General features: G+C 36.9%; 1 protein-coding gene across 1 annotated transcript in view; it reads right to left on the bottom strand.

Annotated features, from left to right (window-relative positions):
* LOC140786853 (uncharacterized) overlaps nt 1–11,040 on the bottom strand; it is a 16,690-nt gene extending 5,650 nt beyond the window's left edge. Inside the window, exons 1-6 of the mRNA XM_073135545.1 lie at nt 10,474–11,040; nt 9,663–9,779; nt 9,366–9,554; nt 9,132–9,269; nt 8,532–9,019; nt 5,044–5,143 (exon numbers count right to left, since the gene is read on the bottom strand). Of these exons, the coding sequence (XP_072991646.1) occupies nt 5,044–5,143; nt 8,532–9,019; nt 9,132–9,269; nt 9,366–9,554; nt 9,663–9,779; nt 10,474–10,554 (1,113 nt within the window). The 5' untranslated portion in view covers nt 10,555–11,040. The remainder of the gene's footprint in view (nt 1–5,043; nt 5,144–8,531; nt 9,020–9,131; nt 9,270–9,365; nt 9,555–9,662; nt 9,780–10,473) is intronic.
* Between the last annotated feature and the right edge of the window lie 1,693 nt (nt 11,041–12,733).

Here is a 12,733-nt window from a genome sequence, read left to right on the forward strand (position 1 = left end):
CATATATCTAAAGAAATCGATGAAGTGGTAAATGAACAGACTGAAGGACTGCCACAAACTAAGGATGCTTACTGCATGAGAGATGACTCACAAGTTATCTATATCTAGTCGGATATGTCAATGGCACACTATCTGTAGGATGAAGCTTCGCATGAAGCTCCAGAGGTGTATCAATTGTTCTATCATCAGATATAACTACTTGACTAATCAAATTAGAAGCATACTTTTCTTGAGATACAAATATGCCTTTCTCACTACTCACTATGAGCAATCTCAAGACCCCGAAAATAATCTAGAAGGCCCATATCCTTCATCTAAGAATGCTAAGATAGGTGTTCCTGCAAAACCCTAATAGCAGTTGAATCATCACCAATAATAATCATGCAATCTACATAGAGAAGTAGAACAACCAGTCCTTGAGATAATGAATGCACAAACATAGAGTGATCATAATTAATAAGCACTATCAACGTAACTAGATCGGTCATAGCTCGATGAATCCACTCAAACAAGGACGAGATGGCACAATGAAGGCGACAAACGTGAAATGTAGGAACAAAAAGGGCAAGTGGAGGCTGCATATAAACTATCTCAGTTAACTAACCATGAAGAAATGCATTCTTCATCTCTATTTGAAATAAGGTCAATGACGAACGACAGCCATCACAGGGAGAGTGCGTACAATAGTCATCTAAGCTACTCGAGCAAATGTCTCCTCATAATCAATACTCCTAAGTGAAACCTCTGGCAATCAGACGAGCTTTGCATTGCTCAATAGATCCACCAAGCAGTCTCTTGATTTTGCAAACCCATTTATAGCTGATAGGTTTAATTCCACTTGGTAGATGAATAATATCCCAAGTCTGAATGCGCTCAAAAGTTTAGAACTCTTCACCCATAGCACGTTGCCATTGAGGATGGACACCCTCCTAATAAGAAAATAGGCCCATGATCTACATGAAGAATTGTCAAAAATGTACGAAACTCAAAAGAATAGCAGGCAACATCAACATAGCCATATCTCTGAGGAGATGGATGCACACGTTGAGATCAGCAAGGACCCGCAATACTAGGTTATAGGATTAAACTGTTGAGAGTACACTTGACTGCCAAGAGGACGACTAGAAGAAAGCACTAGGACACTCAACAGGAGGCTCCACAAACGAATATGGAGTAGGCAAAGGTTCAAGCGAAAGCTGAGATTCTAAGATTCTGAGACTCCTAAGAGTAATAAAGGGTATCTTCTATAAAAGTGACATGACAAGCTCTCCAAGTTCGATAAATTAAAAGGATCATAGCAACGATAACCTTTATGCTCAAAACTATAGTTAAATGAACACAGCCTACAAATCTAGTGAACAACTTATCATACTCATGATGAGAAAGTAGAACAAAGCAAGTACACCCATGAAGATGAGTGTAATTAGGCTTAACGGAGAAAAGAAATTCACGAGGAAATGGACGTCGTGTAAGGGTTGAGGGCATGTGATTGATAAGAGTGACAGAGGTTAAAAAAGCTTCTGACCAAAAGAAACAAGGAACATATAAGTTGAGATGAAGAGCACCAATAGTTTTTTAGATACCCAATGTTTCTGTTTTGCTACACTGTTTTTCTCATGAGTGTAGGGACAAGATTGTAGAAGAAAAGTGCCATGAGAATGAAAAAAGGAATGCATAGCAGCAGAAATGTACTCTTGGGCACACCTGAACCTAAAAAATCTAATGCGTTTATGATACTGTGTGCTGATTCTAGAAGTAACAATTTGATGAATCTAGGGAATCTCAAATCTAGACAAATGATATAAACTTAGGTATATGTAAAGAAATTATCAATAAAACTCACATAACACAAATATCCACACATAGAAGGTAAAGGTGAATCCCCAAATATTATAATGGACAAAATCAAACTGAGAAATGCTTTTCTAATTACTTGAAGAAAAAAGAGGGGCCAAATGTTTGGGCAATTTGCAACCAACGCAATCTAATAAAAAACTAAAGGAATCTCATCCTAATGCTCTAGAATGGAAAAGACCTTTAAGACGAAACTCTGACATATGACCTAAACAACAATGCCATGAATCGGTAGGTGAGATAGCAACACAAACAAAATGGGAAGTATGTGATATAGGTAAATTAAGAAAGGATATATGGTAAAGGCCACTAGATCTACGACCAACTCCAATCTCCTGGCTAGTATGCGGATCCTACACGACAGAAAAAGTAGTAGTAAATAAAACATTATAGCTAGGAGTCACAAATACTACTGATAGAGAGAATATTCATGATTAGATCAGGAACATGCAAAACATGAGGTAGTGTAAGATGACTAGAAACTCAGAATTGGTGGTAATAGACCCAGACTGACAAATGAGAGAAGAGATCCATTTGCAATCTGAAGTGATGGCAAGTGAGATGTGGATGTGCAAGAAGTAATAATAGAAGAATTTGGAGTCATATACTGAATAGGGTGTGAGTCCACAATCTAAGTGCCACAAGTAATACCAAAAGTGGCAGACATGGCTCAATGATCAATCGGAGAGGACACTGGATGCTGAAAAATACAACTGACTCTATCGAGTAAGTGTTTGCTTAATCTGCTGAAGACGATCTGGTGGATTAGCAATAGCAGAAGTAGTAGAAGATATTTTAGGAGATATGTTGGTAGTCACAGCTGCAGTTCTTAAGATACAAGTCTCAACCAGGTGTCCCAGCTTATGATAATGAGAACACTTTGGACAAGGGCGAGAGAAATCAGTGCTACAAGATGCAATAGAAGCTGCTGCAAGAATCTTGTCCACCCTAGTAGACAAGATAGACACTAGTGGAGTTGATTGAGACTGAAGAATACGAAGTCATGTCTTCTCACCAATTAAGTCAGCCACAGCAAACACTAGACTTGGTAAGGTGCCACGATGGACCAAAGACACTGCTAAAAGGCAAACTCAAGATAAAGAGCATACAAAACTGATCAAGCTGGCAATATTCTGTGATGACCTCATAGTATGTAGGATATGATGTTCTAGTAAACTGAAAAGGAATGAGGGGCTCTAGAGCTTGCAATTCACACCAGAAAACCAGAATATAACTGTAAAACTATTGTACAGTACTATTAACCATGTTGAGTGGCTTGAGCATCAGACAAAAGATGATAGTCGCGAGCATTACTTGATTCAACAAAACAGGTTCAAAGATAGCTCCAAAGATCCACTGCAGTAGTAAAACAAATAAGATCCGATCGAAAAGCCTTATCGATTGATGCAACCAGATAGGCTCAAACACATTTATCACAAGCCTTCCAAGCGGCGTATTCTTTGGTAGCTTGCTCTTTCTCTTCTAGAGAATAAGGAGGCACGAGACTAGATTTGTTAAGATGACTCATGATATTACGATCATCAAATGCACACTCTATCATTGCAAACCAATACAGCTAGTCTGCAACTGTTACAAGCATAAAATCAGCAAATGGAGGAAGATAATCACGAACAAGATCTATGGAAATGATGACAATCTCCATTGCTGGGACCACTTGAGAAAAGGATTCCACACAAAAGAACACAATAGAGAGAACCCTTCAAGAGCAAGAAAGGGAGGCTTTCCATAATCTCTCTGATGCAAAACGTGGCGGAGAGAGAGATGGAGGAGGAAACTAAGGGAGAAAGGGATGAAGTTTCACACCTCCACCCTAAAAATGGTTTCACACTAAGGTTTTCAAAAGAGCAAAGTCAAATAATCTTTTCATTAACCTCAAAAGAAAATACAACTAGTGTATATATAGATCTAAAATGGAATTAAGAAAAAGATACCTAGATAGGAAATAAACAAAAGACACCTTACATAAATAAAAATCATAACCAAATTCCTATAGGGGGGATCATCAACTGTCGGCGTCTCCTATGCTGATACACACGCCATCAAATCATGTCAGTGATGTCCATATCACTCTCTCACACATCAATGTTGCTAGAATTGGAAAAAATAAGAGGAGCTCAAGGATTTCATAAGAAGCCAGTGGTGGGGAACTATGGAGGATTTTTCATGAGTACCATCTGTAGAAGAGATTTGATAGAGGAAATCGCCAAGCACTCCCTACCACGAGTGTCATTTTGCCAGGTTGTGGAAAGCTCAAGGATTTCACTAGTGTGCTCACTAATTCGCCGGTTGAGTGGAGCTCAATAGGTCATCAGGTTAAGGAGAACTTCACAGGAGATCAGAGCTTGACGGTTTGTTGCAATCACATGATGAGTCCAACCAGGGAAGATCAATGGGTGGGAGATTTCAACAGGAAAAGAAAAAGACAAGAAGAAGAGAATTCCTACCCGGATTATGATACCACCATGTAACAAGAGAAAAAAACTCTAATATTTTCTCGTTAGGTAAGAGGTATATATAAATATAGCCATGAGATAGATTGTCCCTTGTATCATAAAAACATATATACGTTAACACTTATTACAGTAGGGAACTAATCTATTTTATGAATAAAGTCCCTAACAACAACATGACCACACAATATGAATAAAGTCCACTAATTGCAGTTTTGTTTTATTTTTTTAAACTGACCAAATTATTTAAGATAATACCTCAAATATGACAAACAATAATTTGAAATGTGATCATCATCTAAATGGAATTATTATCAGAATCCAAAGCAATGAACAATATAGAACTGGAAGTTTCAATCCAAAAGTGCATAAAATGAAGAACACACATTGATTTGCTTCTTCTAGTAAAGAAAAAAATTTCTCAGTTGAAATTGATATCTAAGAAGCAAGAAATGAATTGATTGCGCGAAAATTGTGTAGAATGTAATATCAATATGCAGTTTCAAAACAATGATTTTTATGCAAGGATTTATTAGCTAAAGTAGCAAAGTATCAGGAAAATGCTGCCTTGAAAGTAGCTGATGACATGTAATAATACTGATTGTTCATTAGTGATGACAAGGAACTGAATTCGCAATTGTGATGACAGAGTTCTATGCAGTCAACAAAATCAACCTAATAGAAAGGTGCAAAAGAAACATGTCTGTATCAAACGTACATGCATTATCAAGGCATTATATAAGTTGATCCAGAATGCCAGCCGCTCATTGCAACTCATCCAAGCAGGGTTCACATTAGCTAGTTGCTCCACAAGAAATCTACAGTAAATGTAGGCAAAAGAGAAAAGATATAAGCACTCACTGTTGAGCATCAAGTAAAAATGTGCTACTGCATGAACCATTCGTCTTTTTGGGCAAGTACCAAATAGCCCTGAGCAAACTGTTTTTATAGGTTGCTATTTTAATCATGACAGAGTTAATCTTGAAAAATGAAGATATATATCACTGGCACTGATGGGCATGCAGTCTAGAATAGTGAAAAGCTTGTTGGTTGACTTGGTTCACAGGGACACATACTCATTTTAAAGAACTACATTTGAGAGTTGGACATAAATTGCAACACCAAAACAGATACCATCCATAATGGTGATCATTGAGTAATAATTTATCTTTGGCAAACAACATTTCTCAAACAAACTACTATCTTTGTATCGTCAAAAATATCACATTATACTTGGCTTACGTAAATTACCAAAAGGCCTTTCTATTCAAAATAATTCGAGAAACATAATGGAAAGAGGAAAATTTATGCACACTGCTCATTGGGTACTTTTTCACCTGATTTACACATCTGATGCCAGTCTCTCAATTCCATTACAATAATATATTCATTTTCTCTTTGTTGACCAAAATATCTAATTTCTTCATACTTATGTTTGAGGCTTGTCATTGCAACTTTAGAAGCAATACAATGATACATTGATGCCATTGCCAATTAGAAATAAATTACTATCATGTATTGTATAGAGAAAAACAATATGTGTGTGTGTGCACGCTTTTGTTGATATGCTAAAATAACACAAACATAAGGTTAGACACCCACGAGGCAATATTACAAGTTCTTCATTTCTCTCACAAAGCTACTTAAACTTTCAAACTCAGCGAAATTTGATTAGATCTGCCACAATTGAGGTAGATCTACAGTTACAAGAGGATTACCTTCCACATATCTAATTTCATGGTACATCTATGGAAAATACACCTTAAATTAGTGAAATTTCGTTTCTTACCCTAATTTAAAACATTGAGAAAACTAAAAGCAATAGTGGAGTAGATGTACAATATTTGAGGTAGATAAATCATTTACATTTGTAAGAGGTTTATCTTCACAGAACTACCAATTTCATGATAGAACTATGGAAAATAGACCTTAAATCAGTCATATTTGAGGCAAATTTGGTTTTGCCCCAAATCCATTGCGCAAATTTTGACAAGTCCGAAAATTGAAAGAAAAACTTGAGTAACTGTAATTTGCACTTATTAACACGCTCTCATTCTATACAGGTGGTTGGTGAACTCTTATGTATTTTAGTTGTTGCATTATAGTCTTTATGTTGCATATCCCAAAGCCCTAAACATTGTTGCCAATTTAATGGATGAAAAATGAATCATAGTTTAAATACACTTCAGAATTAGTTTAGAAGATTAGTGAATAGAAGTGGGAAAAAAAAAAGCATGCCATGGTTGTGTCGATGGGACACCTATAAAGCCCTATTGTGAACCAGCCCAGAGCTAGTTGGTCTAGCCGAGTCAGGGTTGGTCTAGTTGAGTTGAGTCTAATCTAGTCTAGGATTGCTTGGAGAGCAAGTAACCTATAATAGGATAGCCACTATAAAGATGGTGTGGTGAGCATCCTAAGAAGGCAATGAGAATTACTCTAATTTTTCTTTCCCTCTCTCTCTCTCTCAGCAGGTGGCACTCTTATCGAGGTCACTAGCTAAGCCTACCGTTCCCAACCCACGCCTAGCCACTACACCCCAGCTCACCTTGATAGTCATGCCATTTCATCTCCTTCAGCCCAAGCCTTCTCCACCTCCCCGTCTCCACAAAACCACTGACACCCCCATCTACAACCCACCGCCCTCCTTCCTAGCCCAACTACAACCGCCACCTTCCTTATTTCCTTGCACCGACACCACTTCCCACAGTTAACCCGGTCCGACAACCTCCTCTTCCATCACCAACCACGACAAGCCCACACTCGGCCCATGGCATGCCACAAGCAGTGATGGTAAGGCTTGCCATTTGCACTGAAGAGGTCATAGGTTCAAATCTTAGAAACACCCTTCTCATAAATAAGACTCTGCATCTTCCCTTACCAAACCCCATATAGACAGGTGCTTCATGCACTGGGATGCCCTTTTTATAAACTCAAAGCACATGCCATGACCCACACCATCTGCTGAGCATCATAAGGACTATTAGTTGAACACCTCATTTCAATGATAGTAATCATTTATGAACCAGCTAAAGCTATCAGGGATAGCAAACATCACAGGATAGCAGGGGTACACTTTTGAATGCTCATTCTAGAAGAACATAAATTTTAATAGTTTTATATATTGCGCCATACTTCTCAGTAGAAAATTATAATTAGACATTTAATGGATGATAAGTTAGAATCTCTATTCTGGCTATAAGATTATTCTAATTTTTCTACTGTGTTTGAGCTTAAGGTTTCTGTGAGGTTTTTTAAATTGCTTGTTTTAATCACCTTAGTTGACACCCATGTATTCAAATCACTTCATTTTTCTTCTCTTCCTTTCAGTAGAGGTTTACATAGTAATAATGATATATGGACCTTTCCTACCAAAAGATCTACTAATTTCACATTCAGTAATTTATAATAACATGTTAACCTTCCCTACCAGTTATCTATTCTTAAATCATTATGGTAGGATTCGGTCGTCCTCTGGACAGAAAGACAAAAAGGAGGCAAATGGAGACAATGGAGGCAAGATCACTTTGAAAGGATCAGAACTCAGATGATTTCTTGAAGCAATTCTAAATTTTCATTAACAGTTCTAGTTGGAAATTAACAAGCTTATGTAAAGAAGATTGCAATTCTTTATCAAAAAGTAATACATCTACTAGAAGGAAATGTACTAGAATTTCTAACATGATGCTTTCTAACCTTTTAATTTGAGAGCCATATGTAGAAACTTGTCCAGTTCATCTGTTGAAGAATTACCAACTTAAATGTATTAAAAATAAGAAGGTTTATGCCTCTAACATTTTCTGTGTTCACATAGATAGAAACAATCATATAAGAAACTATGTCTATATGGTTCAAAGAGTCTTATAAGTGGAAAATGTTAAACAAGTCAGTTTTGGAAAGAGCAAGATTTCTTTTCCACTGAGTACAATTCGACAAAGAATGGCTAGATAGACCATGTAAACCCACTATATATACATATGCACCAAAAAGGGGAAAAGACGCTGTCCATGATAAGGTCTTTCACAATCATTCTTGTCTAAGATCTGCCAAATAATATACCAACTTGAGATACAGCATGCAAAGCAAAACTATCTATAGAGCTTGTGCTTCAATCACTCATGGGTAGTTATCATGAGATTTAGTCATCTATTATTAGTCATTTAGTAGCAGTGCAGTATAATTTTTAGCAGAAATGCAGTAGTGTCAAACCTGAATTTTTCTAGGGCCTCAGCAGCATATTCAAGTTGTGTCTTTCCAACTGACATCCAGGAAACCTCAGCTGCTGAACTGTAGATTCCAATATCACTCCAGTTCAAACTGCTATTAACTCTATAAGGATCAAAGTTGCTCACTCGATCCATTGTCTCATTATTGTGATCTGACTCAATTGAAGGACTTCGTAACATTGAGGGCATTATGGATGAATCTGAGAATGATGTCAATGGTGAATGAGATAGGTACCCAACTGGTGATGATGAAGAATACTCAGAAGAAACATTTGAGCACATCGTTGATGACCCAGATAAAGATAGAAAAAGATTTCTCATCGATTGCACCATTTGTTCTGAAAGCTGATTGGGGTTGCACCAGAGATTTTGTTTTATACTTTTCATCTGTAGTTCTTTTGCACTAAACTGTTGGAAGCAGGCTTCAATTTTCTCCCCTTCTTCATCCACATTGGACAAACCTGGCATCTTCTGCACTAGAAGAGTTGCTCTCTAGTTTAGTACACATCTCGAAGCCTTAACAACTGTCAGTATTAAATCAAAAAGCTACTGATTCTCAGGTACAGGAAAAGTATGAACCTACCACCTCTCTGTGTTTCTTATCTAAAAGTCTATTGCTTTCAACTGACTTTCCATCTTTGCTTTGACGCAATGGATCTTGCTGAAATGTGTTAACTGTCTGGCATCCTCCAAACTTCAAATTTCTCAACAAAGATACATGCTGAACACAGCAACCGAAAACCTTTAGCAACTAGAAACCAAAATTCAAAGTAAATATCACTATGGAAGATATATACAGCAAGCATAAATCAATTACCTCTTCCCACGTGCAACCGGAACTTGATGGTGGAACCTGTAATGCTGATGATAAACATCCCAAATGGGTTTCAGAACGATTTCTCTCATTTCTTTCTTGACAAAGCAGGAAATGCAAGGCAATCAACTCTTCTTTAAGAGATGAAACTGTGATCTCCAGCACAGCTATATTAGTTAGGAGTTCCTGGGCCTAGAAATTTATAATAACATAAAATTTTGAATAATAAAATAAAGATTTAATATCAGAAGAAAAAAGAATAAAAAAAAAATAAAGGAGCTCAGGAACCGAATATGCTACCTCATCAGGAAGCTCGACAGGAGAGTTCAACAAAGGCGCAGCACCATGTGCTACAACATTTGTCAAAGTCACATGCAGATCTACCTCTCTCTTGAGCCGCCTCTGCAATTGTTTAACCTGCCAAGTGGTGTTTTACCAAAATATGTTAAGCCTGAGAAAGTTCAGCAGAGTAAACCAAGGCATTTATGTATAATAAGTGTGGAAGTATTTAATCAACAATATGCTCCTTATGCACTAATAGATGCTTGATCCAACCTAATTCCAAAAATCTACTCCAAGGTAATGTCCACAGCAATCTCACTTCATCTGTTGAAGGAATGACGAAATAAAACTATAATCTCAAAAGTACATATAGAAATATTTGTTGAAGCAACTACTTCGGCTTACTACAGGGTTTTATCCTTAGTTTCCTCTAGTATACCAGAGGATGTGCGGTAGGAAGTACCGAAGTAGTAACTCTTTATGTCTGCCTAAAATGCTAGCAAACAAGTATGGATCTGAAACCTCCTCAACTCTCTCCCTTCCTTGCAGAAAAGGTGAATAGTAATGGCTATACATAAGTTGTCTGATGAAATGCCCGAATACAATAGAATTTCCAGCAGTCTAGCTGCACCAATGCACGTCTAAGGCAAGCAAGCAAAAGAGTGATACACATGAAGAGCAAACAGATGTACTTAGGAGGCCACTGGAATTGTTTAACATCACTAGTTCATAAATCTTATTACACACAAACAAACTTCCAGCTTTAATACTAAAAGTTGGACAACTTCAATCTAAAACATAATTTGATGAAGGCAAAAAGTAGGCTTACTTCTTGCTCGAGCTGAGATCTGTAAGAAAACATCTCCGCACTGCCTTCCTCTCTTTCCACCGCTAACGCTCTTATCATCATGTGAAGAATGGAATTATCTATCTACAGGGCTACCCATGAAGGAAAAAAGGAAGACCAGCAAGATCCTCACAAGGTTGCGTGAGAGACTATGGACGTAGCTACTAGTTGCGTTAGTAGATCAGACAACTGTTGTCAGAGACCCAATTAAATTAGCTGGAGAAGTCAAAGTGTTGTAACACCAAAGAGAAAGGGAACAAGATGACAACGCAATCTGGTCCCGATTAGAGATGGTAGGGACATGAGAAACGCGCCTTTATCCATGTCTTTATCCGTCTGACAAGTCCTCCATTCACCATCGACCAACCAACCTACATTTCCTTTAATGAAGTCAACCATCGTCTTAGATGAATCAACCAACCAAGATGCAATCTTGAGCTGTCCCAGATAATTTTTCAGATGAACGAGGAAAGAGAAGAAGAAATCTGAGGAGGAGAAAGGCAAAAGAGGACATGGGCACTGCGGCATTTTTGGGGTGGAACTTCCTTTCAATATTTTATAATTATCGACAGAATGAGAATGGAGGAGGTGGCACGAAGCCGAATAAGTTCCAAGGAGAACAAACGGAGCAAGAGACGGATCGATAAAGTCTTGCGGATTCACGGGCAGGGATAACGCCATGTCTAAATCGAACTTGGTATAGTCGGAGGAATAAGAGTTTTTGACCAAAATAGCTCCTAATCAAATTTATTACCAAATAGGGTGCAAAACTAAGCATTCTTTACTTCCATTTCCAAGAAAGAAAGAAACAAATTATAATAAGCGCTACGACTTAAATATGCCTCCAAAATCAATCGGCAAGTTAGACATTTTAGAAATAAAGATATTTTAGTTATTTTTGAAATAAAATATCTCTATTTAACGGAAATTATAAAGCAAAATTATATATAAATTTCTCTATAATCAAATGAGATCTAATTCAATGTAGTCGTAACAAAAATGCTGAACTGATTAGCATTTTTAAAACTCCTAATAAATTAAATAAGCATTTTTATTATCAGACTTTATTTTTTGCCTTTACTGAGAGACTAAGCTAAAGGGATTTATATATATAGGAATTTTTACAAATCACACCATAAATTTTATATATTTTGTGATTCACACCCCGTCTTTAAGGATTTTATATCCTGACCCCACTTTTTTCTATATAATTCTCATTTAACACCCTGACGTTATTTTGACTAACTAACGTCGACCAAATTACTAAAATACCTCCACTATTCCCTCTCATTTTCTATATCCATTTACTATCTTTCCCACCTACCTCCTTCACCATCGTCGTTGCGTCGCCGCCACCAATTTTCCTCATCTTCCCCTCTCCTCCTTTTTCTCCTTTTCTTCTTCTTCTTTTTCTTCTTTAGGAAGAGAAAAAGAGAAAGAAGAAGATACGAGTAATTTAAGTATTTATATATTATAATAAAATATTCTTTTTCTGTAACCGTTTAAGTTAAGGTGTTAAATAAGAATTATAAGAAATAAGAAGGGAACGAGTTATAAAATCCTCAAAGACGGGGTGTGAATCACAAAATATATAAAATATAGGTTGTGATTTGTAAAAATCCCATATATATAAAATGATGATCACTTTAGCATTTAGGACCAAATAAAAACACTGAACTGATCAATGTTGTTGGCTAAAAAAAACGTTGATCAATTTAGCGTTTGTATTTGAGCTATAATAAATTAGACCACATTTGGTATAAGTTTGAGGGGTAATCTATTTTGATAAAAAAAAAAATTGGAACAGGGCTAGTTTGGTCAAAATTCATCAATCGGCTCCATAAGACGATGAAGCATCTTTAACAATTTTGGTCAAAGATAAGAAAGAAAAATTCAAAACTTATTCTCCTATGGAAATCTCTTTTCCTCTCCCTAGTGATCCTCTATTCGGGCCCGAGCCTCAAACTCTAGACCACAGGGCCTTGTGCCCCCAAACCCTCTCCATAAGAATGAAGCTCTAGCTCTAGGTCCGACCCCATTGCTGGGCCCAACTCTTTAAATTTGATCGCAAAAGCTACGCTTTCGTGCCTCTCCTTCGTTGAGTGTAACATCCATATAAAATGAAAATAAAAATAAATTTGGGCCGTAGCTAAATTACGATATTCCTAAAATAACATTAATAACATGATAATGTTAAGTATTAAGAAACCCGCAGCTAAATTACGTTATTCATAACTAAATT

Source organism: Typha latifolia, chromosome 4 (genome assembly GCF_019914945.1).
Source record: "Typha latifolia isolate L0001 chromosome 4, TyphaL0001v2, whole genome shotgun sequence".
Classification (NCBI taxonomy): domain Eukaryota; kingdom Viridiplantae; phylum Streptophyta; class Magnoliopsida; order Poales; family Typhaceae; genus Typha; species Typha latifolia.